This window comes from Anabas testudineus, chromosome 1, assembly GCF_900324465.2.
Source record: "Anabas testudineus chromosome 1, fAnaTes1.2, whole genome shotgun sequence".
Taxonomy (NCBI): domain Eukaryota; kingdom Metazoa; phylum Chordata; class Actinopteri; order Anabantiformes; family Anabantidae; genus Anabas; species Anabas testudineus.
Window position 1 is genome coordinate 7,937,999 of NC_046610.1, and position 27,717 is coordinate 7,965,715.

The 27,717-nt window shown below is 40.0% G+C and overlaps 4 protein-coding genes across 4 annotated transcripts; 3 read left to right on the forward strand and 1 right to left on the reverse strand.

Annotated features, from left to right (window-relative positions):
• Window positions 1–1,550: 1,550 nt before the first annotated feature.
• fgfbp2b (fibroblast growth factor binding protein 2b) lies at window positions 1,551–2,950 on the forward strand. Its single transcript, XM_026360145.1, has 2 exons — window positions 1,551–2,349; window positions 2,628–2,950. The coding sequence occupies exon 1, from the start codon at window positions 1,670–1,672 to the stop codon at window positions 2,333–2,335; it is 666 nt and encodes a 221-aa protein (XP_026215930.1). The 5' UTR covers window positions 1,551–1,669; the 3' UTR covers window positions 2,336–2,349; window positions 2,628–2,950.
• A 2,198-nt stretch (window positions 2,951–5,148) lies between these two features.
• On the forward strand, window positions 5,149–7,114 carry LOC113162209 (fibroblast growth factor-binding protein 1). The gene is made up of 2 exons (XM_026360239.1): window positions 5,149–5,319; window positions 5,508–7,114. The coding sequence occupies exon 2, from the start codon at window positions 5,521–5,523 to the stop codon at window positions 6,145–6,147; it is 627 nt and encodes a 208-aa protein (XP_026216024.1). The 5' UTR covers window positions 5,149–5,319; window positions 5,508–5,520; the 3' UTR covers window positions 6,148–7,114.
• Window positions 7,115–10,694: 3,580 nt separating this feature from the next.
• On the reverse strand, window positions 10,695–17,711 carry anxa5b (annexin A5b). Its single transcript, XM_026360342.1, is given in 14 exon segments — window positions 10,695–11,097; window positions 11,202–11,324; window positions 11,508–11,566; window positions 11,675–11,735; window positions 11,737–11,771; window positions 11,858–11,951; window positions 12,482–12,532; window positions 12,620–12,699; window positions 12,816–12,906; window positions 13,036–13,149; window positions 13,996–14,090; window positions 14,433–14,517; window positions 17,229–17,275; window positions 17,587–17,711. Coding segments are annotated over 13 exon segments (954 nt in total). The 5' UTR covers window positions 17,232–17,275; window positions 17,587–17,711; the 3' UTR covers window positions 10,695–11,034.
• A 4,547-nt stretch (window positions 17,712–22,258) lies between these two features.
• Window positions 22,259–27,618, forward strand: uchl1 (ubiquitin carboxyl-terminal esterase L1 (ubiquitin thiolesterase)). Its single transcript, XM_026360940.1, has 9 exons — window positions 22,259–22,358; window positions 22,443–22,454; window positions 22,900–23,028; window positions 23,934–24,075; window positions 24,582–24,667; window positions 25,113–25,160; window positions 25,485–25,554; window positions 25,646–25,704; window positions 26,615–27,618. The coding sequence occupies exons 1-9, from the start codon at window positions 22,326–22,328 to the stop codon at window positions 26,696–26,698; spliced, it is 663 nt and encodes a 220-aa protein (XP_026216725.1). The 5' UTR covers window positions 22,259–22,325; the 3' UTR covers window positions 26,699–27,618.
• The last annotated feature ends 99 nt before the right edge of the window (window positions 27,619–27,717 follow it).

A 27,717-nucleotide genomic window follows, 5' to 3' on the forward strand; every position in this document is an offset into this window, starting at 1 on the left:
CAGAGTCACTTGCACACACACACACACACACACACACACACACACACACACACACACACACATAAGGTTCAGGTTTGTTTTGGGGTTTGCTGACAGGTTTGCAGTGGGGGCTTTAGCAGGAGCCGAGGTGGCATGACACTGCTGCATCCTATCAGAAGAGACCTACTCTGACTGAACATCTTTTGCAGACACACACGTCATCTTGATTTTGCATTCCCAGAGTCTTTAATGGGAAACTTTTCTCTTCTGCCGCCATACTGATGTTTATAGGCGCTAATTTTGCTGAATGCGTTGCACACAGTCATCTTCCACTTTGCGTCCATATCAGCTAGTCGGTATTAGATATTTACGTCTTTTTAAAGACATTTCTGTAGCTTAAGTTGAAACTGAGCTTTATTTCTGTCTTAATTTACGTTTCTGTTGTGTTATACAGCTTGGCTGCGTCCCGTCTGTATATGTGGTTCCTCCTTTAAGCAGATTTTTGGAAATATGCTTATTTACTTTCTGGTGAAAAGTAAAATAAGAACATGGATAGCACTTCTTTGTTTGACAGTCAGCTTAGCAGTAAAAATAAATAAACTTTAAGCAGGGACACAGAACAACTATTATGTTAATCTGTAGAAAATCAGTGGTGTAAAAATACAAGTTGCAGTTTTTATGGGCGTTACGTGCAGAGTCAGAGTAGAAAATAGTTCCCCAGAAACCCAAAACATTTGTATGAATAAAGCAAAACACATAAAATGTGTTCATTAGTTATAAGAGTGGCTGATCTTTTTACATTTAGTTCCTGGCTTGCTGGTACCCCTCTATCTGGTTTTTCTTGAGCTAACATAACAATTTGGCCATGAATTAATCAAAACTAAACCTAAATTCATTAATTAAAAAAACTGTTTTAATCATTTTACTTAAAACGTTTCACTCAATCACCAGCTGCGTCACTAAACAGCCAAGCTTTTGTATATGTTTCTCAATTTGATGTTTCAAACCACTTCTCTTTTGAGAAGTGGGTGTTAATGTGGGATTTACAGAAATACTTAATATACTTACTTATTCAAATCCAAGACCGCATGTTTATAAAGTTGCATCATTCCTCCAAACTGAAATTTATACAATTTCTCTAACATTTCACCACAATTTCGATGTTAAAAAGAAAATGACGATGATTTTATTCTTACAGGGTCATAGATCAACTTTTAACTCTCTCAGATAATAACTTCACTAATGTAATTTGGCTCTGGACCTTTACTCGTCTCCTCCTCTGCCCCCATCAATGGTCAAAGAACCTCTTATATGCGATTATATAATGTCTCCCAACTCGTTTGCACAACATGTGGCTTCCTGTGTGTGCGCTCTGTCAGCCCCCCCCCCTCTTCTCCCACAGACTTGTTGACTGCTTCTCCTTTCCCTGTTTCCTCCCTCAGTTTATGTTCTTCCCTCCATCCCATCCATCATTTTTTTAGCCTGATGTGGCCACTTGGTGTGCGTGTGTGTGTTTGAGGGAGGGTTCAGTGCTGGAGGAGGAGTCCTTCTGCTCACCCGAATAATACCTTCTTTGTGAGCTTCAGTGTTAAAAAGCCACGCTCCGACGCTTCATGCCCTTGCGCACCTTAACCCTCTGCACGGACGCAACCCATACTCACCGTCCATCACTATCACACCGAACACCACCATGATCACCAGGATGAGAGTAATGCTGCTGTTTCTGGCAGCAGCTGTTTACGCGTCGAACGCTCAGACTAACGACAACAAGCAGCAGCAGCAACAACAAGGCAGCATTTTGGATGAGCCCATCACATTCAGCACCAAGACCAAGGACTCCTGTGGCATGGTGGTGTCTGCAGTCGGGAACTATACTCGCCTGCGTGTCTCCTGCAGAGGTCAAAGCCAAGGCCAGACCCCGGGACGCTCCTACTACTGTGACTTCCAGGGAAAACCGAGCACATGTCGCGCCTACAACCTCAACCCTCGTCGCTACTTCCTCCAGATAATGTGGGAGCTGAGGAAGCTGAGCCACGCCTGCCAGGGAGCCAAAATCTATCGCCCTCAGATGTGTAAGAAACACTCAGATGAGGCCCAAATGACCTTTTTGGCCTCCAGGCCCAAGGCTACCAAGCCCTCTAAGCCAGACCAAACTAAACCCGTCACTACACCTAAACCTGGGAAGCCCAAATCAGGCAAGGGCCCCCAGCCCGGGATAACAAATCACAAGCCTGCGAAGACCACAACTCATCCTACAGAGCAGCCGGACACCGCAGCTTCCCGCCTCGCCTCTGAGTACTGCTGGAAGAGCCTCCAGGGCGTCTGCACCTACTTCATCAGCTGGTTCCAGGAGTGAAGCTGCGAACACAGGTGAGGGGAAAGGGGAAAGAGAAAGTTTAGCAATAGCAAGACAGAAAAAGTTAGAGGGAAAAAAGGGGGGAAAACACTCAAATTAGCGATTGTTTTTGTGGCTGATTTAAAATGAGGTAAAAGTGCCCAATGTCAAAAATCAAATGTTAAAAATCCCAGCTAATTTAAAGTCTATCTCTGATGTTCTGTCGTAGTTTATCTCTGTGCAGCCTAACCACTCTTGGAAACAAACTTTATCTCACACACATTTTAAAAACATCCTTCTTTTTTTATTCCAGGTTGGAAACACTTGTCGTGAACCAGGATCTGTGTGGGAGCCGCTAGAGTCATTTCACCACCTTGTGTGGTCCGACTCCCCACACTGCAACATCTTTACAGGCTGAGACAAATACACTCAACCCCATACCTGTGTGCGGTTAGTGGGTCACTGCTTGTAGTGCATATGTCATATTTAAACTGAAATGATGGCACGCATGTGATTCTGTTTGTACATGATGTAAAATTTCCTTCCACATGTCACGTAAATGTTGAAACATGTATTTCAGGATTAAAAACAGAAAGATAAAGAGAATAAAGTCAGAGTGTTGACGTCTCCTTTTCAGCTGTGTCGCTCTGTTTGGTCTTCTAAGCTGGAACAAGCAGCAAGTGTTCACACGCCTTTATTCAAAGGAGTCCTTGTTTCTTCTCATAACAACATATCTGCTGCCTGAGGAAGTTGTTAACGTACAGACACGGTCAGAGTGAACCCAGACTGTGCTAAAGATAATACAGCTCAGTCTGAGCAGAGCTAAACACTTCGTTATGCGAGCTGATGAATCGAGTCTTAAGAGCTACCGTGTGCGGGTAACAGAGGAGGTCTGTGTGGAGTCCAAAGAGTGGAAACAAATGTGGCCGCCACTGAAGCTGCTTGTGTGGTTTCATCTCTCTTAACAATCTGGCTTAACAGAGTCATGCTGCAGCAAAACATTGTACAAACACACACATGCGTTTTAAGCCCTGATGTTTCCAAAGGTGCCAAAAATGTTAGGACGGTGGGACAAGCTGACACAGATGTATGAAAACTTGTGATACCAAAATGTGGTTTTAAAAGGACTGAAACGTTACGTAGTTTGGTTGAAATGCTTGCAACACAGAAAAATAGGTCTTTCTTCAACTACAACTTCAGATTATTTGTGGTAACATCAGTCAAGAAGTCTCACAAACAAACAAAAAAGAGACACATTAATATGTAGGTTCTTTAAGTGTCTAGTGCACTCACCTCAGAGAGACCAAATCTCAGAGATAAAAATTAATTTTAAATGAGTGCAATGGAGGGTGAGGTCTTGTAGATAATCCAAATACATCGGGATAGGAGCACTGTGACCAGCAGAGAGGATAAGAAAATGAGACAGACTCATTAAATAAAACAAGTGAATATTTAACTGTGCGTTAAAAACAGAAAACAGGAGCTGCAAAAATGCAAAACAAAAGAAATTAACATGTATAAGTCTGAAAAAGTTGATATATCTGTTGCAACAAATATGTGGAAATAAGATTGCTCTTTAAAAAGAACAGATACGTTACAGTTTTATGAATAAAACTTCAACAAAAACAAACTTTAATGAACTTAAACAAATTAATCTCAAATGAAACATACATGCACCGCTGCTTTAAAAACATACTGATCAGCATTTGTTTCCTGTTGATTCCTGCATTCATTCACAGGCTCGATGAGTTCCACACGTCTCTCTCTGATCACCACAGGATGGAGCTGCTGAGCAGGGAGAAAAATGATGATGGTCCAGCTAAGGGGTCTAAAACTCAATCTGATCCTCACAAACTACACACACACACACACACACACACACACACACACACACACAGACAGTTGTTTGACAGTTATGACCTTTTACTGTCTTGCATTCATTCACTGGAGACCATATAATGTGACTGTTAACCTCCTTGGTCACTCTGATTAACACGCACACAGCTCTCCTGCTACTGTTTACTTACAGTGACTCACAGCAACATGTACGATTACTGGACACGAGCCACATCCTTGTTATGAGGTGTCTTTTTTCTTATGGGAATGAAAAGAGATTTATTGAGTGTGTTTATTGGTGTTTCACATCTGGTGTGAAGGGTTCCAGTAAAGCAAACCCTACATGCATCTAACCAGAACACCTGAGTGGACCAAAGTGTTTAGTCTTTAAACTTTAATGATCAGAGACACGTGTAAAAAAAAATCACCTTACAAAGCATGTATTATTGAACAGGGGTTTTATAGAGAAGATAAGAAAACTGGTTGGAAGTGCTGATGTGGGAGCTGTGTGTATAAAAATTAACTTCTCTGACAGAAGTCTGCGTCATTTCTTCTTGACACTTAAAGTTAAATCCATAAAGGACGTCAAAGAATTACCTGCAGAGATTTAGATTTTAGTAAAGGTGTTAATGTTCTAGTGAAACAAAACACCTCAAGGAGATGAAGACATCTGCTGTAAAGACCTGGTGCATCACCAGGAAAGAAATGTCCAGAGGATCCAGACCAGCAAAACATCCACAGCTACACATTAAAACTCATTCTGTGCTGACTGTTTGTTTTGCTTCAGTCTTTTCTTTCAGTTAACAGGTTGTGTTGCTTCTGTTGTTTTCCCATAGATTTGGGATTTCCGGGTTGTGTCTGGCTTATATAACGTGATAATCTGTCGTGTTACAGTTCTTCAGATGTGCAGACACATGGGGCCATCATCACTTCGCATTTACACTCTCTTTGATCGTATGGTGAGAGGCGGGGAGGGGGGCGCAGCTTGGACACGTCAGGTCCGGCCAGGAACCACTTATCCATCCCACAGAATCCATACAGCCCGACACTGTGTTCGGTGGATCGGTGAGTTTCGGGAGGGAAAGGTGGGCGTGCCGCAGTATGAAAGCCATGTGCGCGACCGCACAGAGCCACAAGGCGCAGCTTTACGCACAGGAACACCTGTTCAGGTAGGTTCTTTGGTTTTAACAGTGTTGTGTTCAGACTGATCAGGCCAGATCAGGTTTGTCAGTGCGTAAAACAACTTTATTTGAAGGTTAAGGTTAATGTACAGTCGCTGTAAGAACGTGTTATTGGCCTTTAGAGGAGATTTTGATCTTTAACCTGTGACCTGTGAACTCCTCCTCTGTGTTTTCAGGTGATAATTCATCATGCTGCTGCTCAGGACTTTCGCTCCCTGGTTGCTGCTGGTCTTCCTCGGGCCGCAGGTCTCTCTGTCCTCCGGTGATCGCAGTAAGAAGCGTGGGACGGACCAGACCGGGATCAGGCGCTCAGCGACCGGAGGAGGGAAGTTCTCCATCAAGGGGAAGATGCAGTGCACGTGGAGGAGGAGAGACGTCGGGGACACGGTGACGCTGTCGGTCAAATGCGAGACGCCGGAGACGCGCACGTCCAGCTTGACGTGCGAGTACGTGGCCAGACCTCAGAGCTGCCCCGGGTACCTGTCCGACGACAGGGGCTTCTGGAAGCAGGTGGCCCGCGCGCTCAACAGGCTCCAAGCTAAAGTGTGCACGGACGATCGCGCGCTGGTGAAGGCTGGCATGTGTAAGCGCGCGCCCCGGGACGCGCACTTCAAGCTGCGCACAGTCAGCTCAGCGGAGACCGGGGACCGGGGCACTCCCCCGGCCCCCCCGGTCCCCCCGGCCCGCTCCACCCCCGCCGCCACCACGGCCTGCACGGGGCGCGCGGACCACGGGAAAACGGCGGAAGAATACTGCGGCAGCTCGTGGGCCAGCGCGTGCGCCCTGTTTTTGTCCATGCTGCAGAGAGACTGTTAGACCAGAGGTCAGGGGTCAGGGGTCAGGACCAGTGGGTCATCAACAGGAATCACATGTTACAGTGTGAAGTATTTATTATAGGAAGTACTTAGTTACTCAGATACTGTAAGTACTGCTGAGGAAGTACTTAGTTACTCAGATACTGTAAGTACTACTGACAGAGGACTGATATTACTGCGTAGTTAAATTCTAGTGACTGATTTCTGTAGTAACATAACTGTGATCAGAGAAATCATTCATTATTTGTGATTATTAAATAAGATGCATTGTTACAGATACAAACCCAACAGTACACACTGCTGCTACTAGAGCTACTTACACAGTCATGTACCAGTAATAATACAGTAAAGTACTCACTTTTACTGTTGATACTCACATTTCTGACATTTATTATTATATATAGTAAATACAGATAAACATTATCTGTATTTTTTTACAAAACACTGCACGTGATGGATGTTCTTTATCATTTCTTATTCTTATCAGCGAACCACGTTTTCTATTCTGAAATTTGTTTGAGCTCATTTCAAGTTAAACACTGTTCCACTAAACTATCTGGAGTCAGAAATATTGCCCAGAGAAGTTTTTAAAGTTTTTTATTGACACTGAACTTGAGTAAAAAGTTTCACTGTCTTTACTTGTAATGGAGTATTTTACAATGTTCTGCTGTTTTATTCAATTCAGTTAAAGATTAAGTTAACAACTGAACATTGATTATTATGAGTGATACTTATTCTACCTCTTTATCAATCAACCACTAATATCATATAAAGATCCACTGTATTTATGCACCATAAATAAATATTTTCTATTTGTACTGTGTGTTTTGTTGCTTTGGACCATATATAATGTGGTGATATGCTGCAGCTCGGTTGTAAATGTGACACTATACTGGAAAAATATCTACTTATCTTTTATTTTTTCTCCTATTAAGTCCTAAAAATCTAATTTGATTAAAGGAACTTGTTTCCAGCCAAAAGAGTCTCTTTAATTTTTTACATTTCATCTGTATGTGTTTTTATTCAGCTGACAGCCACCCTCGCCTCTCCCACTTGCACTTACCCCTGTGTCACCTGCCCCTTCGCTAATCTGCACAGCTGCTGTTTATTAGCTCGTCACCCTCTTCTCAGTTTGTGAATGGCAGATTTATGGACGGAGACGTTTACCAGCTCCAGTGACCCCTTTTAGCCTTTAGCTGTTACCATTTTACTATCTCTGGATTCTGCATCGTGACGTTTGGAGCCACCTAAGCTCAGCACCCATCACTGACTTTGGAGAGGACCAGTCATTATTTATGTTTGTTAGTCTTTCCAGCCTTATGCAAATCAACAATTCTTTCTTAGATGTTTCGCACTTTTAAATGCTTCTTCTGACTCTAAAACTAAAACTGCCTGTTTATATAAATCAAACTATCTCCAACCCACACCTCCAATCACATTCAGACTGCATGAAAGGATCAAGCACATACACATAAAAACATCCAATTACACCTTTCCATATCATTTTCTTCCTCTTTATCTGTTACTGTGCTGCTGTAATCTGCAAATTTCCTCTAATGGTTCAACAAGGTTTTATCTTATCTTGTCAATGTCAGTAGCCAAAGTATTCACACACTCCAACCTACACTGTAAATGTTTGAATAATGAATTCACTATAGACCAGAACAGTATAAAAATCATTAAATCTGATTTGAGCCTGTTCATATTTGTGACTTGAATGAAGATCATATGTTTATATTTGAAGACAGATTTAAACATAAGTGCAGGTAAATTTCAATGATCTGTGAAAAATCGCTGAACAAGTGCAACCCCATGTGGATTTATTCTCTTCCTGTTTGTTCTTGACCTTTCGTCACCTCTGACCTGCTGCTCTTTGTCTCCTCAGACACACACTTCAAAACCAACTGGAGCGTGAGATCCTGCTTTCTCCTGGTTTTACCCTCACTGTGTTTTTAAATATGGAGATACTGTATTTATACTAAACATGAGCAGTCCGTTAATTAACACCATAACCAGTTGTTAGTGTTAACCTCTTTATTCTGTTTCATATCATTATTTATTTCATATTTATTAAATAACAGATGACGTTGATTAAGTGTTGTCTATTCACACTACTGGATGAGTAGATGGACAACAAGGAACTTGGAGCCTAATATGTTGTCGTCAGTTAAATCAGCAGATCAGAGACTGATTTCTCATTTCCTAATGTCATTTTTTTACAAAGGTGGAAACATAGAGATCTTTTTTATTAAGTACAGTAGTGCCTCCGGCTACAGCAGTCACTGGTTCTGACGTAAATATGAAAACACAGATATCGAAGCATACTGTATAAGCACACTTCCCCCCCTTAAAATGCATTCACGGGGACCTACTTGGTTGTACAAATGAAATAGTTCTGCAAAGAAAGAAAAAACGAGCTCAAGAAGTTCAAAACGTGGCTTAAAGGAGTTAATATTCTGTCATCTTTCTACTGTCCTCTTACAAAAACACAAAAATCCCCTGTATAGACCACAAGGCACAGGCATGACAAGTAAATTGACTCTGATGTGTAAAATTGGTGGAGTGCCCCTTTAATGTCCCACTGTAAAGCTCTCAGTGATGCGTGAAGTCTGCAGGCTAGCAGGCCCATGAACAACACATACAAACTGTCATTACCTCCTGTAATATCTTAATGAGGTGAAGAAATCCCTGAAGGAAACACATTATCGTCACTAATCGTCTGAATCATTTAGAAGTATGTGTGACCTTTTCCTTTCATAGCAGGTACAGTAAATGCATGTCTCATCTTGTTTCTTCCTCGTCATGAGGGAGGTCGTATCAGTGCTTTACAAACAAAACTAACAAAACTTAACAAGGGATTATATGTATTACAATATGAGGGTTACTCGTTTTCAAGCCCGATGAGTGTGATTAACAGCAGGTCCCCCTTTGAATGTACTCTGTCTACTCTGTTTTTGGTCTAATGTGCTTGAAGACACAAGTTTTTTGTGATGAATGAAACAGGTGCAAACACATTTCTTAGCCTTTTTATGTGGCAAAACTCTGCTAAGCATTCAATGCGTGAGGTTTAATGTCAAAGCAGCTGGTCTGTGCAAGGTCTGCAAAATATGAATTGAAGGAGGCTGCATGGTCGGTCATCTGAAGTGTGGAGCTGAAGATCTTTGTCATCAGTTTCATGTGTGAATTCAATGTGGAGGATCGAATAGTTTGATAAAAATAAAGTCAGGAGTTTGCGTTTTATGGCTTTGTGACAACTTTCAGCACAAGCTTTTCCTCTAAATTATGTTATGTGCAACTTTTGTCAGGTAACATGAGACCTTTCCCATCAGAGTCACCTTGAACTTGAACTGTCTGTAGTCCACAGAGCCTCAGTTGGTGTAGTTGAAGAAGAAGAGGAGCTGGAGCTCAGGAGTGAAACAACTTCAACTCATCGCTCCATTCAATTCTTCAGATCAGACCCACAAAAACACATACCACACACATACCACACGCTCACAGACTTCCACACCCAACAACATGCAGAGCAGCCGCAGGGAGGAGTCAGAGCTATTGTTCCTGCTGTGGCTCGAGGTGGTCTGACCCCACACCCTGCTGTTCAGACCTCGTTATTGGCTGTTTCTGTGGCAACAATCAACGGCAACCGCTTCAATAGAAATAACATAAAGAGGTGTAATAGGACCTGTGATGACCACTCCTTCAACCCAACACACTGAAACACACAGTGAAAGCCGATTGTTATCCTAAATATAAATGCTATTAGCAGTGGTGTAAGAATATGATATCCTCTGCAGACAAAGCAGTACTGCAATATAAGAGGTTCCACATAAAAAAAATACTGTAAAAGTAAAAGTTACTATGACATCTCGTGTGGGTGATTCTGCATGATTATTATTGTATTTTTTGTATTATTATATTTATATGTATTATTTTTTTAATTTATGCGTTAGCAAACATTTTATGTTGTTAATAGTCCAGTGGGGTATTTCTACCACAAGAGTTTTCTCCATACTAACTTATTATTTTGAAAGTAAATTCTTAAATCTGGAAAGATGTAAGTATAGCTGTGAATAGGTATTTAAAGTACAAGTTCACATTTCTCCAAACTGCCTATAAGTTGAGTACTTGTGTACATGTACTTTTACTTCACACCGCTGTCAGGAGCAGCAGCTGAAGCTCCGCTCTGTTAAAGCTGCTCTAGCCTCCTCTAGTGCCTGTAAGAGGTCAGTACATTTCAGGTCTAGTCTTATGTAGAGAAAGCGTTTGTGTCCTGAACCTGAACTGGGAGCTGGTTCCACAGGAGGGGAGCTTGATGGCTAAAGGTTCTGTCTCCCATTCTACATTTGGAAACTCTGGGAACCTAAATAGACCTGCACTTTTGTTCTGCTGGGAAAATATGGGACTTCTTTAAGATATGATGGAGTGTGAATTTTAGGTGCTTTATATGTGAGGAGAAGTATTTTAAATTCTGTTCTGGATTTTATAAGGATCAAATAGAGAGAAATCAAACTACAGGAAACTGTACTGATACAGAAAAAGAAAAGTAGACTGTTGTACTTCATCAAACTGGAACATTTATTGCATATTGGTTTTGCCATAAAAGGTGCAAAAACTGTAGTCGGATATTTAGATATTTAGAATAAACATTGGTTATATTGAAGATATTAGTCGACCAAAAGCTGCATTAATGGAAACATAAACAAAATGTTAGCTACCTTCAAAAACAATATTGGGAATCATTGTTTAAAAGACCTGATGAGTCGTCGCGCTCTCACACACAAGAATAGTTTGACTTTGTATTAGCTTGTTGTTTCTGTGAGCAGACGACCCAAAGGGCCCACTTAGACAAGAGGCACTTCAGGTGTGGTTCCTGTTACTGATGTTTCCACAGTTACGCATCATCTCCGCCACAGAGCAGCAGTAAGGCGTTGCGGTAGTGACCGCCAGTGTCTCCCTGTAACACACACAGACACAGACATAATAAAAAGGGACAAAGGTGTATTGTTGTTAGATGACAATGACTGGTGTTAAGGTAGAAGTATGTGTGTGTCTGTGTACCTTGATCATTGAATGCAGGGAGCAGGCAAACAGCCTCCTGAACTCAGCTCTGATGTCCAGCATGTCCACCTCACTACGAGTCACCATCACCCTGATCAGGGTGTTGTCATCAGTACCTGCACCCTGCATAAAAACAAAGCAGAACAAAAGAACAAGTCACGCACAAGTTTACATAGTGTTTACACAGATCTCTCAGACATAGTGAGATCAATACAATAAAAAAACACTTTGGAAATAGTAAAATAGTCTGGCAGTGATTAAACATGGTAAAATTCTCAACCAGACATTTAGACTCACTCATCCTACCTTCATGGAGTGGTACAGAGTCTCAGCAAAATACATTGGCACACTCCTGGCACACTTCACTTTAGGGAAAAACAAAACCAAAAATAGGTCAACGATGCAGAGTCAGCACCCTTTAAGAAGCTGAACCACTATCAGTCTGCAGTCCTGACCGTACTGTCATTTCTTACCCACGGCAAGAAGCAGATGTTTCAGGTGTCCAGATGTTTCCCTGTTGATGCTCTCCTCAATCGTCATATCCAGACAGTTTCATGTAAGCATCAAATACTGAAACACATATTCAGAATTAGTCTGTAGAGCAGCCACAGCAGCTTTCCCATTCTTGCTGCAGCCTCCAGCTTTTAAACACAAACCTTTTCTAAGGTGTTCGGCGCTGCGGTTGCCCAGGATGGTGATGAACGTCTGTTCATCGGTGCCAAACTTCTGCTCTCCTGCCTTGAAGAGGGCCTGCAACCACAAAGAAACTACACTGTACATCACACATTATCACGACAGCAATGAGAATAATATAGAAACTTCACCTATTGGACAATAAATTGATTTACTAGTTACTGAAACCACTATACAGGTTGTATGAAGTTTTTACTTTTATTAAATATGCAGATTAACTTTAGGATGTTATTTAAACTGTGAGTGTTGATCTAACACTGGACAGTGAACAATAAAATGTACTTAATGTACTTAAGCGCATTAGTTTTAGTTAATTAGACTCAATAAACAGGTAACTTAGTGCAATTTACCCCACTATTTTATATTACCTGTGTTATTCCAACCTGCTATTTCCTTCAAAATTTAACCAAGCATTTTTTAATTTATACTTTGTCATTCTCTCCACTAGGTGTCATAAGATCACTGCAAAACATTTAGATTGTCTCCACAAACACTGCCAGTCACCACTGACAGTCACACCCTCAAATGAAAACACAAAGACACCACTGACTGATTATTGACTCATCAGTAATTAACTACGGACACACCTGAGCATCACTATCGATCAGTTCCTGTTGGAGCCCAGTCTGCCTGCTAGCCTGAGGAGAGAGAAAACATTAGGCACAACATTAATAAGAGAAGAGAGACGGGAGACAGGACGAGACGAGAAGAGATGAGAGATTTACCTGGAGCAGAATAACAAGAAGTCTCTGGAAGTGACCGGAAGTATCATGACAAACATCATCCTCCAAGTTGTGATCATAATCTGAGGGGAAAATGCAAAACATACCCACATACAGTCTTTATCTCGTTGTTTGTGGTCTCAGGGGACTTTATCATGTAGTGGTAGTGTTAGTGTGTGTATGTGTGTGTCCCTGTTACCTTTTTTGTAAGCAGCAACGATGTCCTTCACCTGCTGTGGTTTTCTGGAGGCGAGGATCTCAACCAGCGGCTTCTCGTTTGTTCCAGCCCCCTACAGGGCAAAGGAGGAAATGTCACACACCAGACGTTTCAGTTTCCAGTCGCTGTGACTGATAACATTTACAATATAATATAATTTTAAATATGAAACTGACTGACCTCATGCAAATGCAGCACCTACCTTGATGGCTTTGTGGAGGGTTTCCACATCATAAGTGATGGGAGCAGTCATCAGAGCCACAATCAGAGTCTCGAATTTGCCTGTCAGTTCTCCCTGCAGGTCCTTAATCAGATCCTGTCATAACAATATAGTGTGTTTTATTAGTTCTGGTACCACATAAATCCACAGAGAGATTTTCCTATGATGGTTTGCATTACACTGCCTGTGGTTCAGCTTGATCATGTGAGTAATCACTGGTTTCAAAGGCCTCAGTATGCTGAACTTATTTGTCAAGTTTTCTTTTTTACTTCTTGACTTAGAACTACTTGAAATAATCGTCAGTTTTTTAAGCAGTATCTGAATATTCTGAACTTATGACTGTCATACAGCAAACAACAAGTCCATATGTTGTTAGTGCCTGCACAGTTACTGTAGGGACACCTAGCAGACATAGTAAGATAGTTAGTGACAGAGCAGGAAAGTCCACATCAGCAGGAGGTTGGGGTGGATGGTTGGGTCAACACAAGACTTTCACACAGGAGACTGACGGTCAAAGCTATTGTAAAATGTGTTTTTCTATCCATGTCATGCTGCATGTATGCATGCAAGTAGAGGTAAAACCAGTTTAGTGTTGTTTTTCATTACATCATAAATACTTCAATGTAGAAATACATACACAGGTACAGTATGTACAGTAGATCGGATTGATCCACCTAGAAACTGTGATCGTGAGTACAGTTTAGCATTTAGGCTAAAAAATAATCCTATTTCTTGTAGATAGATTGGAACGCTGCGCGATAAGGCCAAGAGAAGGCTATGGTTTCATGTTTTGGGTGTTACAATCTGTGGAAACATTTTTTTCCTTAAAAAGTAGTCGGTTGACATGTCACATAGCTTTGTCTGCCTGAAGCATATGGAGGTCTTTACAGTGGTGCTGTAATATAACGTGTGGTCTAACAGCTGGTCATGAAGTGGTCAAACCTTTCCAAACAGAGTCTTGTAGGCGGCCTTGATTTCCTGCCTCTGCGCATTGCTGCGCGCAATCACCAGCTTCAAGATGGCTTCCTCATCCGTCCCTACAGCAACAAGCACCATGGTTACACACTAGTCTCACATGATATAAATATTACATAACAATGTGCAGGCAGACTGTTGATTATACAAGTATTTAACCCACATAATTACAACGTGCAGTTGAGGTCAATGAATGAGTTCGCTCATCATGGTGCGTCTCAAGTTTCACCTCTCTGCTCTTGTGTTTGTGACTGGGTGGAGCCGCACAGGCAGCAGTGATTACTACAGTACTTGTATGCTAGTATGTCTCTCATTGGTCTGTTGGTGGTGTGCTACTGACTCATACGCCTTCCGCATATCAGATGACACAATGCTAACAGCAAATATTCAAACAAGCATCTTACCCAGCCCTTTCATGGCTTTGTGCAGGACCTCAGCATCTGCATTAGCATTGAAGTTTCCACTGGCTTTTACTGTTCCTCTGCTGGCCTGCAACACGGGATGCAGAAGATTTATAAGTTGATGTACATCTTTCTGCACATACACAGTAAATCTAGAGGTCGTTAGGTCACCTACAAATTAATGTAAAGACACCTCAGTGCTGAAAACTGGACTCTCTGGTTTTTCTGGATGCCAGGAGAACAAAAGCATGATCTAGCATTTAATTAAGTCAGTCAGGAGTAAAGATAAATAGGCGTGGATGCTTTTTTTACTTGTTAAGATGACATACTTATCAAGTTGATCGTTTGTATTACTGGAGTGAATGTTTCCTTACTCTTTTATAATGGTAGTATAAGGTCATATCTATTTTTTTTATTGGTATCGGTATATTTATTACATGCACTTCCTCTCTTCTCTGCTTTATAAAATTAGAGATGTACAGTAAGCTGGATAATCTCAAATATATTTCTTAATGACTTTCACTTCCATTTATAATGTAAATTTGCAAACATGTATACAAGACTCAAGTTAAACCTTTTAATTCATACACTTCTATTTCATATTTTGCAGCTTAATTCAGTCTGTTTGAAAGTGGAAAGAATATTTCCGACTGGCTGATACAGATCATGGTAGAAATAAGAAGAAATATTCCCACTGATCATTTTCAGTAAAAGTGTTTCCTGCTGTAACAATACTGCACATTTTCCAGACACTCTCTAAAACTATGACACATTGAAAACTTCCAAATTTCCAGCTGGTTGCTACTTATTTAGACATGTTTAGAGAAAGAAAACCACGGGAATGTCTCTGGAATTTTGACCCTGAAAATCTGGAGAAAAAAAAAACAACTGTTAACAAACAGGTTTCTGTCTTTTTTTTTTTTTGCAAATGCCAAAGCGTCCACAAGCTTTCCTTTTACATAAACGCACCCAGCAGCACAAGCTAAACAAAATCTAATCAGCATGCAGATGACTCGTCAGACAGACAACAGCTGAACAAAAAGATATCTGAACACAATGCACATCGTTTCCACTGGAACGGAACAGTGAACTTCATCTCCCGTGATGTGTGATTAGCTGAATCCTATAGAGCGAGTTCTGACATGACGTGAGACTGGGGGACACAGAAGCAGGTATGTCGACCATGCAGACCATGAAACTGCACAGGTCCTTTCAGTTCCCTGATGCATTTATGGACTGTGGTTGCCATGGAGACTGTACACAATCCATCTAGTCAGGCTTGTATGAAGGGAAGTCCTCTGTAATCTTTACTGTTTTATACTCTTCTCTTCTCTTTACTTACTTCTGTGTTTGTGCCACTACAAGCATATATATTACTATTTTAAAACATAATGTTGCATATAGTGGATTTTAATCTCTATTGTGACTCATACACAATATTTACATGTTCATACATTCTGGATGACTCGATGAAGGAGGAATTTCAAGAAATAACAAGGTAATTTATCGACTTAATAGACTGCTGACATGTCTGAAAGCGTTCTTTAAACATTTAAATACACACATTAAATACTTTTATCTTTCATAAGATTCAGCTCTTGAATGCACTGCATCATGTGATGCTGCCTGTGTGCGGCACAAAACAACACACACACACGCAGACACAAAAAACTGCTGTTATACTATCTTTAAAGTTTTCAGACGCTAATAAAAACAAACATGACCTGCAAGTGGGTACAGCTCCAGTGTACAGTATGTTGCATGACACCCAGTGCAAAGGTGTGGCTCACAATGGAGGTCTTTAGTACAGGTGCTTATGTTACATCAGGCTTCAGCTACACAGAAAATATTTAGCTTAGCAGGATCCCTTACTGCAACTGTAAGTTTCTGTCCTTTGACTGGACAAAGAAAACATATTTTTCTTCAGCTGTCTGCAGATTAGAGCATCACATCAATAACATTACACAGCACCATCTCCACCCTGACAGCAGGGAGAGAAGTGATTCCCCTTTAAGAGAGGGTGGGTGCCTTTCAACTGCAGACTGGATGTGGAAATGGAAGTATTAAACACACAGGGACGTGGAGAGACTCACCCAAATGGAAAACGGCCCAAATGACTCATACACTAAACTTCCCTAAAAGAAACCTCTTGGCACATGAACATAAAGTTGTCCTTCTATACTTTTGAGTACCCTCACAGACAAAATACACTTGTTAGCATCTATATGATCACAGATAAAAGCCCAGCCTGAAACCTTATAATAACATTTAGCTAAAAAGCAAGCCCCTACGTCTTTTAGTGAGGAACAGCAGGAATGTCCTCACTGGGATAGTTTAAAAATGAAAGTGCTCGTCAAGCTGCACAGTTTGAACTTAATTAACTGTAAGGTTTCATATGTAAAAACATTCATGTGGCATGTTTTATCTTACAATACACTTAATTAGCTGCACATTTATGGTCGTCTAGCTCATTCTGTGTTTATCTTAAACAGATGTGCTGCCCTTGAGAAAATATATATAAAAGATAATGAGCATTAGTTATAGCTACTATAAACTAAAAAGTTAAAAAGTCAACACATATGTCTGTCAGTCTGTAAAATGTATATTTAATCCCACAATATGGAATAAAGTGGGCGTTGTCTTCTGGATTAAAGGGTAAAATGAGTCATACATTTGCATAAATAGCGGATTTTATTTATTGGAGACCACTTTGATAATTATTTAAGGTATTTTTTTATATAAAATGATCTACGTGTCATTTGGTTGACACATGAGAAATTAGAAAATAAAGTCACTCACCATTATTTCAGTCTTTGGGTGTTGGTGTCAAACGGGAAAAAGAAAGTCTGTTGAAGAGGGAAAATGATTATGTGGCCGCGAAAGGAAACAAAAAGCAAACTCACAGAGTTAAACCTGTTGGACTTGACTTGCTCAACTTGCCTAACTTGTCTCTTATTATCGGTTTTAATGAAGTTTCCTATTCAACCTTCTCTCCTGAGTCTAGTCCTCAGTATCTATCAACTTCCGTGGAGCGGTGAGGTGTCTCCTCACGTCCCCAGGTGTCCCCTCACGTCCCCAGGTGTCCCCTCACCTGCCTGATGCTGCGGGACGTCTCGATAAAAGTGAGTGCGATAACGTGAAAAGAGTTGAAACTTACGGCTGAGCTGCAGCTGACGGATGACGGACGGAGACACAACCTGCGGAGCCTGAAGACGGTCAGAGAAGAAGGACGGAGGAGAGAGGCGCGCACGGAAAAACGCAGGGCGGCGCGCGAGAGTGGGTGGGTGCGCGCCTGAGCCACACCCAGGTGCGCACGGGTTTAGGTGGTGTGGCACTCTGGGAAATGTTGTTCTTGATGCGTGTTTCACATCTTTTAATGGCAGCAGAATCAATTAGCAGTCACACAATATGAATAACAAGTAGAGGTGGCAGAGGCACAGGAAAAGTCAAAGTACACCACTGCAAGTAGAAGAACCATTTCAAATTATTTACTTACTTTGAAGTATTAAGTGCATACTGTAACATTTACACATTTCTGAAAGTACAAATACACGACCACAAACTGATTTGATTTGTGCATTAGTCTAACCAAGTTAAAAAATGGGATGACAATAAGAGATTTTAAATGAAGAATTACATTCAGACTTTGCTCATTTTTATTATTTATCTATCAGGTCTGGCCAAAGCTTGACTTTTTTTTTACCACGTTAAGGCAACAGAACAACTTGATATGTCAGCAAACAGTTTCCTATTTACACATTCAGCAGATCCAGAGCAGCACAGCATACACTTGGGGTCATGTTTCTGGTCACCAAACCAGGTAATGTACAGAGGGATTATTAAAGCTTTATTCTTTTCTAAAATAATCTGCCTGCTACTGCTGGAAACAATGGTGTTGAAGGTGGTGATTAGTGATATTGATTGGAGCAGTTTTAAAGTTCAATACAGAGCACAGTACCAACACTGAGCTGAGAGACAGCAGGAAAGTCTGTGTACACTCAGATAAGCTAAAGTCTATACACAAATGCCATACTGCTACTCCTGTGAAGCTATCAACATCAACTGTTAACTGGTACAATAATTGACAGATTGCACAAAGAGTTTAATGTATCTGACACTGGAGAACAGGCAACAGAGTTAGCTTTTATTTGTAAAATTGGAACATGTGACAGTTGTAGTTATAATAATGTCTGATATTTTATATGTCTATTTAGACTCAGCAAATACCAACTGGTCACCCAATACGGGATTGATTTGTATTGTTTCCATTATGAATGTGATCATTGTGTTGCCTGTGGCATGTAAGGAATCTTCATGCCAAGTCAATAAGTGTAAACCAAAAAAAAGCGAGAGATCAATTTGAACAAAGAAACTAAACACACAGAGAAGGTAACAGAGAAAGAATTTGGGTTAAACATTTTTAATAAGCACATATAGTTGTGACAAATTAAAGGAAAAAACCTGAATGCTAACATATTGTATCAGCTGGTGTTCAATCAATGAAATAAGAATGGTGATGGGGTTTAGAGCTTCATTGACTTGTAAAGACACTGAAGACAATGTCAGTGAGACATGTCTTGTGAAAATAGAGATCTCATAAAACCTACAATCAAGATTTGCATGTAACTGGGAATAGTTCCAGGGTAATCTGTTCAGCCATTCATCAGTCCACAGTTAGACAAACTGTCTATGAATGAAGATGATTTGGTGCTGTAGCTACACTCCAGAGAAATAAGCGCCCAGTTGGGTGATGCAGCAGGACAATTACCCTAAACATCAAAGTAAATCTACTACACAAATTCTGCGTTTTGGAGTGGTCCAGTCAGAGCCCAAAGACAGTCCATCAGACATCCTAAGAATCTGCTGAGCTGAAGCAGTTCAGTGGGTGGGAATGGTTCAAAATTCCTCCTGGAGGTTTTGCAGGTCTAATCCACAGCTACAGGAGGAACATGTTTGAGGTTATTGCTGCCAAAGGTGGTTCAACCAGTTATTAAAACCCTGTTGCCATTACTGTTTTCCACCATCATCCTGTAAGTTTATTGGGTGTGTTCAATAAACAGATCAAATAATATGACTGTTTGAGTTTTATCCACTTAGAAATATTATATCAGATCACATTTCATTATGAATTAATGCAGAAAACCAGGAAACTGTGCCATTACTTTTTCTTGTGACTGGAGTTCAAAGAAAGACATTTTAGCACAGAGTCCACAGAAGATTGTGTTAAGACATAAAAATCCTCTGATTATAATAAGCAAATATTTTTACACATCCAAAGGACATGGAGCAGCATAGAATTAATCTGGAGTCATGTTTCTGTTTGTATCACCAATAACTCTTGACTGTATGTGTGTGTTAGCTGCTAAATGCTGAAAGTCAAATATAAGACTTCTGGTCTTGCTTCTTTTCTTCCATTAAATTTTGATGTAAACTATAAATATAGTCTATATATATAAATATACAGTTTCAACACTCCAACAGATGGACACATACACACTTTTAAAAAATCACTAGCTCCCTTATATAGCTTTAAACCTATGAACTCCTCAATCCATGGGTAATATTTCACTCAGTCAGAAACACAGACCAGCCACAAACACACACACAAGCATTCCTTTATCAGTGACCTCACCCTGATCAATATCCTCTGAGATCATCTGTCTTCACTTCTGATTAATACATTTGTAAAGTCATGTATAAATAAAAATGCATGAAACTAGACAGCAACACTAGTATGTATTTAGATGATCTCTGAACTATTCCTGATGTACAGCTCTAATTAAAGCCACTGAAACTAATTTGCCATCTGTTGTCTGTTTGTCACCTGTTTCAAAAACATTAGATGAATTAATTCATTTGGAAAGCTGTCTCCACTGTATCATCTATGGTGTTTTATGAAACAGTGAATTGAAATGACACATCCCATTCTTAGAGCTTTATTAATAATAGATTTTTATAATAAAAATCTTGTGAAAGACCTTGTGCATGAGGCTCATTCTTAGAATACCAGGCATGCAATCAGTGCTGGTCAACAAAAAAATAACAACAAGAATGACAATAACAACAAATGTATATAAGATGCTAAGAATAAATAAAACAATTTAGTCACAAATATCATTACTCATGTTGCAAATATCTCACCGGTGAAAGCAAGAACACATTTTTTTACAGTTATAGTGCCACCTGGTGGAAGAAAGAATGGGCACTCCACATAACACACACCCAAACCATTTATTTATACACTAACATTGACACAGACATGCACCAACATGATCAATCAGGTGCTTACCCCAAAATATTCTCACAGAAACACTACTGTGATGGAACGTGAGCACAAAACACGACAAATCGATTCTATTTTTTAAATAACTAGAAACTGTGAAATTGCCACAAATTGTCCCAAGTTTACAAAAGTTTATGGTGGCAATTTCAAATTTCTGTTTTCTATGGGGTATATTGATCATTACTGGCACAACCCTGGGCGTCTTTGGCAACTGCACTGTGTGGCAGTTGTGATTATGTTGCTTCAACCAGCAAGCATGCCTTGACAACATCTTGCTGATCATAGCAAATTGAAAACAGGAAGAGGTACAATGTGTGTGTTTTTTTAACATATCTTCTTATTATCTGCAAAATTATTATAACTCTATGGTAGGTTAGTAACACCATATATCTGGTTATGAACTACATATAATATAGTGTACCAGACATGCCCACATCAGTAAAAAAAACACCACCACCACCAACAACAACAACAGCAGGATTGTTGCAAGGTTAGAGAAAGTTGTAGAACAGTTTGCTCTTTGGCCAGTGGAATAAATCTGTAACCAGCATGTTGCAGTCAGATGGTGTATATGAACTTATATGCTGCATTGATCCGTGCCTAAAATAATCTGTATATATTTTAGATCCAGGCTTTATATTTCCCTAAATCCAACACCTGATATGTGCAGCAGTGATTAAAAGGTTTTCGTTCTCCAACATATAATAGTTTTTATTTTTTATTTTTCATGTACATACATTTATCCTTACGCAGTCACTGAAAGGCATTTTACATAACAACCTACAATACCTGTTATTCCTCTTACACCTCAAGAACACCTCATATGAGAACAAAAGTAATATGTTTTGTTCTTAATACTGGAAACAAGCTTCAGAGCAAGTTGTTTTTACACAATTTCTTTACAGTGTGAGCAGCCAGGTAGGGAACTAGGCCACATAACCTATCTGCACTAAATTCACTGTAAATCTCTTTAGTTGCTGTTACACACAATGCAAAGTAAATTGGGGCTTGCACAGATCTAACTCTGGCAGAGTGATTTGCAGACTGCAGCAGCAGCAGCAGCAGTAACAGCTGTTTACACAGCTTTTAAACAGCTATAAGGCAACAAATCAGCCTTTACTTGCAAACTGCTGTTCATCAACAGAAAAATTCACTTAGTGCCTGATTGATTGCAGTGTGTGTGTGTGTGTGTGTTTTGCACTTGCAGTAAGATATAAAGTTATGATAGGGAGTGATTAATACGTCACACCTTTCTTTCTAGAAAGAACCCGTTCATCTGTGGGGCTGTGGAAATAACGTGATCGTATCTGACGTTCAGCGGTGCTGATTTAACTTAAAGTTTTTAATATCACGGTGTATTTATTTCTGTAGCATCCTTTCATAGGAGAATATGCAGCACTATACATGTGTCATTTAAATTTGTGTCATGCTTCTCTGTGAGTCGGCTAAATCTGTACACCCCCGTTGTTTTTGATCCGAGACCACCCCCCCGTCTCACGACAAGTGGTATGACCGGGGGTATAAAAGGCGTGTGCGCCCCGTTAACCCGGACTGACAGTTGGAAACAAGTCGAGCGCGCTAAACTTGTGGAGTCATAGCGAAACATTACAGAAATGGAGTGGACTGCGATGGAAATCAACCCCGAGGTGCGGACACAACCATACGAATGAACTTTCTGACACCCTGACGTTACCGCTGCCTCACCTGTTTATCTGTTTATGTCGTTTCAGATGCTGAACAAGGTGGGTAGCTAACGGAAACCGCCGAGTAATGGCGACATATTTGTTACCGTTAGCTTCAACTGGGGGTAAGTTTTCTGTAGCTAACACCTTAAACACCTGAAACTATGAAACTGGAGACCGCTACGACGCCACCAGGCCGCTACTCAGCCACCGTGACATGTACACATTGTGAAGATGCTGTCAGTTATACTGGCATTAAAGTGGTGGGTTATATTCAAAAGAGACGCAGCTAAACCCGGAGGAGCGTTTATCTCTTTTTAATGAGCAGCAGCATCCTCCCCAGCGCTGCCCCCGGTGTTTGGGCTAAAGGGTGTGGTCTGGCTGGACCAACACAACGCAGCATCTTTAGACAAACTCACAAGGGGTCGCTTACAGGTGCCGACCCCTGTAGCTTCTCTTGTAAATGAGCGTGTATTTCCCGTGTGGGTGTGTGTGTGTGTTTCAGATGATGACCAAGCTTGGTGTAGGTGAGAGCTGGCGCTTTGTTGATGTGCTGGGGCTAGAGGGTGACCAGCTGTCTGCCGTCCCGACACCATGCTGTGCCCTGATGCTGCTCTTCCCTCTGACACAACAGGTAGCTCATAATGGGGGTGGTGGTGGTGGTATTGGAGGTGGTGACTACTTCCTGGAAAGGGAGCATGAAAGGTGGGGTGAGCTTGTGATAGACTGTCTCGGGTGGAGTGAGACTGAGGTGCAGGGAGGGCATGGAGAGAAGGAGCTGTAAGACTGTGATGGCAAGGAAATGAATCAGCAGATGCTTTGTCTTTTTTTTTTTTTCCAATGCAAAGTCTAATTTCTCTGTCATACCCAGGCATTAAAGTGCAGAATGTTGTGATGTACAGAGCCAGAACGGGTGAAATATACTAAAGCTGCAACAAATTTGTATTCATGTTTTTTGTTTTTAAACCAAATCATATATTTGTGAAAATACATGCTTCAATGCCTCATTTTGTCTCAGTAAATACATTCAATAAATTTGAACTCAAACCTAACAAAATGTATAATTAGAGCTGCAATGATTAAGTCCATTTAAAGGTAAATATTATTTATTATTATTTAAATATTATTTTATTTAATCTTGTTAAATTTAAAATGTGCTGTGTTTTCTTTGTCATATCATCTTGGGTTTAGGGATGCTAGAGAAACTGTACCGGGTATTTTAACTTTCCTTTTTATGTAGACCAAACAATTAAATAAAAATGATCAGCTGATTAATAGACCATTAAACAAGATTTAGTTGCACCCCTATATAGACCGCTACATAATTCAGAATAGCAGGTAATCCTATCGCCTGAGGGGCTGTAGCAATGAAATTAGTTTTTACTTTACAAATGACTCAAATGAGCTATCAAAAAATCCTGTTCTGTTGATTATGGTGTTGTGTTCTTTATTCATGAGCACATGAGCTATCAGCTGCACATTTTGTTCTCATAGACTGATAACATGATCATGCACTGTGTTTGTCTGCGTTTGTTGCAGCATGAGTCTTTCCGACAGCAGCAAGCAGACAAGATTGCAGAAGACTCTGCTGTTTATTTTCTCAAGCAGACAGCAGCCAATTCTTGTGGCACCATTGCCCTGCTCCATGCAGTGGCCAATAACAAAAGCAAATTAACCTTTGGTGAGTGCAGTTAAAATATACACCGGTTTTAGTGTGCGTTTGTATGGCGATCATTCTGAGGACCAGCATGAATTTTTAACCTTCAGAGTGACATTTTAGCTGGCTCTCACAAGAGAAACCATAAGACTAGATTTTAGGGTTAGAGTAAAGTTTAGGGTGAGACAGTTAGTTGTGATGCTTGGGGGTAAGGCAGTACATGTAATAAATAAAAATTTGATAGAGTAGATTAACAATGGCTACGCCACAGTAGGGGGCTAGCGAAGCCATTATGTCAAGGAGTGTCCTCACATTGACGGCCATACAAAAGCGTGTGTGTGGTAACAGAATTCAGTAGTTCAGAATGTGATATAAATCAAAACACAATATGCACTTTACATGTAAGGTGTAGTTGTCATTGTACTCTATGGATTCATGGTTTCATTCATTTGGTTTGGCAGACTGTAATTCGAGAACTCAGTTTAGTATACAAGAATGCTTGAAATAATGCTGTACTCTTGTATTTTCAGATAGTGACTCTGCCTTGAAGAAATTTCTAGATGAGACCGCAAATATGTCAGCTGATGACCGTGCCAAACATCTGGAAAAGAACAAGGTAGGACATGCACATTGTTAAAGCAGCTTTATGTAGTGTTAATACAATTTAATATAATGAATTTTCAACTAATTCATATGGTTCTCTGCACATCTGATCAGCAGAGGGTAAAGTAGGTGTGTGCAGTTGGCGATAACATAGCCCATCACCAGTTTTGTACAATATGATACATTAAACTGAGGTGATTTAAATTATACATTTTATATTTTTGAGTTACCAACTAAACTGAGCCATCTTTCGGCCACTTGGGGTCGCCAGACTCTGCTAAATCTTTATCACTAGACAGTGACATGGAGATTCATTATTTGGAAACAGTTTTGTCTTGCTTCAGCCTATCCAATAGAGATCTTATTTTAACAAGCGGAAATAGTTTTGGTTGTATTAAACTGTCATCTGATCTGGTATGTCCTGATTTGATTTTTGTTTTTCCCCTCCCCTCCTCCAGGCAATCCATGAGGCTCACAATGAGGTTGCAGCACAGGGCCAATGCAGGGTAACATACTTAACCATAACACAAGCCACTAATGGCTGACATTTTATACCTCTCCACTCAATTCACATGAACCCATTCATGAAACAGCTGTTGCCCTGCAGAGACTTGAGTCTGCAGTGTGTCTCCATACATTTAACTGATGAATCTGAGAATTACACTGATCTCATTTTTAAATATTTACCATATACCTAAAAGTTAAATTTTAGTTTAAGCAGTCTGATCATATATATAGTGGTAGAAAGTATTCAGATCCTTGTTTATTGTGCTTTCTAAAATCATAGTATTTACTCTGAATACTAATTCCTCTTATCTCAACTTTCACAGCCAGAAGCCGACAAAATTAACTTTCACTTTATTGCGTTTGTCAATGTAGATGGACAACTTTTTGAACTTGGTGAGTAGGTCTATACATTAAGTACTTACTTATGTGTACAATAGAGTATGTGTTCATACTGGTGTGAATTCCTAAACATCTTGTTTTAAAGATGGAAGAATGAATGGTCCAGTGAACCATGGAGCCACCAAAAATGATTCATTTATAATGGTAAGTCTGGTCATTAGGTCAGAAAATATATTTACATTTACATTTAGTCATTTGGCAGACGCTCTTATCCAAAGCGACTTACAAGTGAGGAACAAGGCAAGCAAACAAAATCTAAGTCAAGGAGAAAAAACATCAAAGCTTTTTATAGATAGATAGATAGATAGATAGAGCCAAGTTTGTTTATGCACATTGTCGTGAGTGTCTTTAATCACAATGATTGTCTCATGCACATTTACAGAAATCTTCATTATGGTACATAAAAAGTAGGGACTACACTATACAATTGAATTAAATACCAGCGTCTACAGGACTATTAATGTAACTAATCTTAATGTAAGGACTGATATAAGACTGCTTGGTGTCAGTAATGTTTCATCGTAACTTGAACTGTCACTTTTCAAGCCATGCGAGTCCTAGGCTCTACCTCCAATGTATGGCATAAGTGATGTAGGAACTTTGTGCTTAACACAGCATTTTGGGGTTATGTTGTCAAACTGCCACCAGAGGGCTCTTTATGTCTAAAAGATGAAAGTGCAGCATTAAAGGTTTGGATGTTTTGTAAAAGGTAGGCAAACCTATAGATAATCCTGCTACACGTGTCAGAAACGTAACTAATTTTTTAGTACTTTACAAATGTAAAGACATTGTTTACTAAATGTATAATGTTAAAATTGATAATTAGGTCTTAATTTTACTCATCTGGATTAGTCCAGTTAATAACTGTAGAAATAATACTTTAATTTATTTTAATTATTTATTGATTAAAGGAAATATCTTACATCTTTAAGAATCTCACTTGTGATTGGTAACATATGAAATGTGATGTTTATTAAAATGTGAAACATTTAATTTGTGCAGTTGTAATATAGCAGATGGATAAGACATGACTATTTTTTTCCATTCTGTTCAGGATGCAGCCAAAGTGTGCAGTGGATTTGTGGAAAGAGGGCAAGGCGAAGTTCGCTTCTCTGCGGTGGCTTTTTGTCAGAGTTAGATGTTCGGTAGGACAAAGGGCGAAATTGTAAACCAAAATGTCCTGGTTCATTCACACTGCAGACACAATCAGTAGGCACCCAGAATGACATGTACACATACATCTGCAGACACTATGCACTATAAAGCACATTGATTCCACATAGTACTCTCATCTCATGAACAAAGCATTCTTTAGCATTAGTACACGAATGCACAAAACCTTTGTTTTAACAGTAACTTATACAAGCTTGTCCAAATCTTTATGTGACACCTTTAGCAGTAAAAACATGAGGTCAAATCTCACCACTGCTTATGTGCTGTGTGTATTTGCTTTATTTTTTTTCTGTCTGTAATCACTGGTGCTTCTGTGTCAAACTAAAGATGCTTAAAATACCTGTTGTGCCAGTACTAGTGAGAAGGAAAAGACAGAAAACCTGTTTAGGGAAACATTTTGCCTGTTTCTCCAAATGCCTTTTGTTGCTGTGGTTTGGTTTATAAAGATCTGGCATTCCTCAGAACAACCCAAATGTATCCGTAGGAATAATTTAACCATTGTTCAGCACATGCATGCAACCTTTTGAGTTGTTTGGTGTCATTCTGACTTTTTCTGGGGCTTTCTCTAAGTAAAGTTTTGTAATGAATGTGATAGTGGTGGATAACGGTGGTTTTGGATTGTTTATTGCACTTTTATTTCACCTAGGAATTTTTTGTTAAGCCACAAATGCTCAAATTGTCACATACACTCTTACTCTGCAAGTTTGACTTCTAATCATATAGGGACCATCTGGATGAAGTTCTGCTGTATGTATGGGTTTTTGTGCAGGGCGATTAGTACTATTTCTAGGTTGTGGTGAAAAGGTTTACCTTTCGGCACTTTCTGATATGTTGCTGTAGTTCTGGGTTATGCAGCTGTTTGAATTCAATAAAGCAACCATTCAACTTGTGTTTCCTTGTCTTTCTTTTAGGAAAAATGTGAATTCTTCTTGTGTCCCTGCTTTCTCAACCGTGTCCAGTTCTGTTGGGATTATTTGACATATT

Excerpts from the sequence above, each read along its gene's own strand:
- LOC113162209 (XM_026360239.1), top strand. The coding sequence starts at position 5,521 with ATGCTGCTGCTCAGGACTTTCGCTCCCTGGTTGCTGCTGGTCTTCCTC.
- uchl1 (XM_026360940.1), top strand. The coding sequence starts at position 22,326 with ATGGAGTGGACTGCGATGGAAATCAACCCCGAG. Across the intron at positions 24,668-25,112 it reads AACATCTGGAAAAGAACAAG|GCAATCCATGAGGCTCACAA; the intron begins GTAGGACATGCA and ends CCCCTCCTCCAG. Across the intron at positions 25,555-25,645 it reads TGGACAACTTTTTGAACTTG|ATGGAAGAATGAATGGTCCA; the intron begins GTGAGTAGGTCT and ends CTTGTTTTAAAG.
- fgfbp2b (XM_026360145.1), top strand. The coding sequence starts at position 1,670 with ATGATCACCAGGATGAGAGTAATGCTGCTGTTTCTGGCAGCAGCTGTT.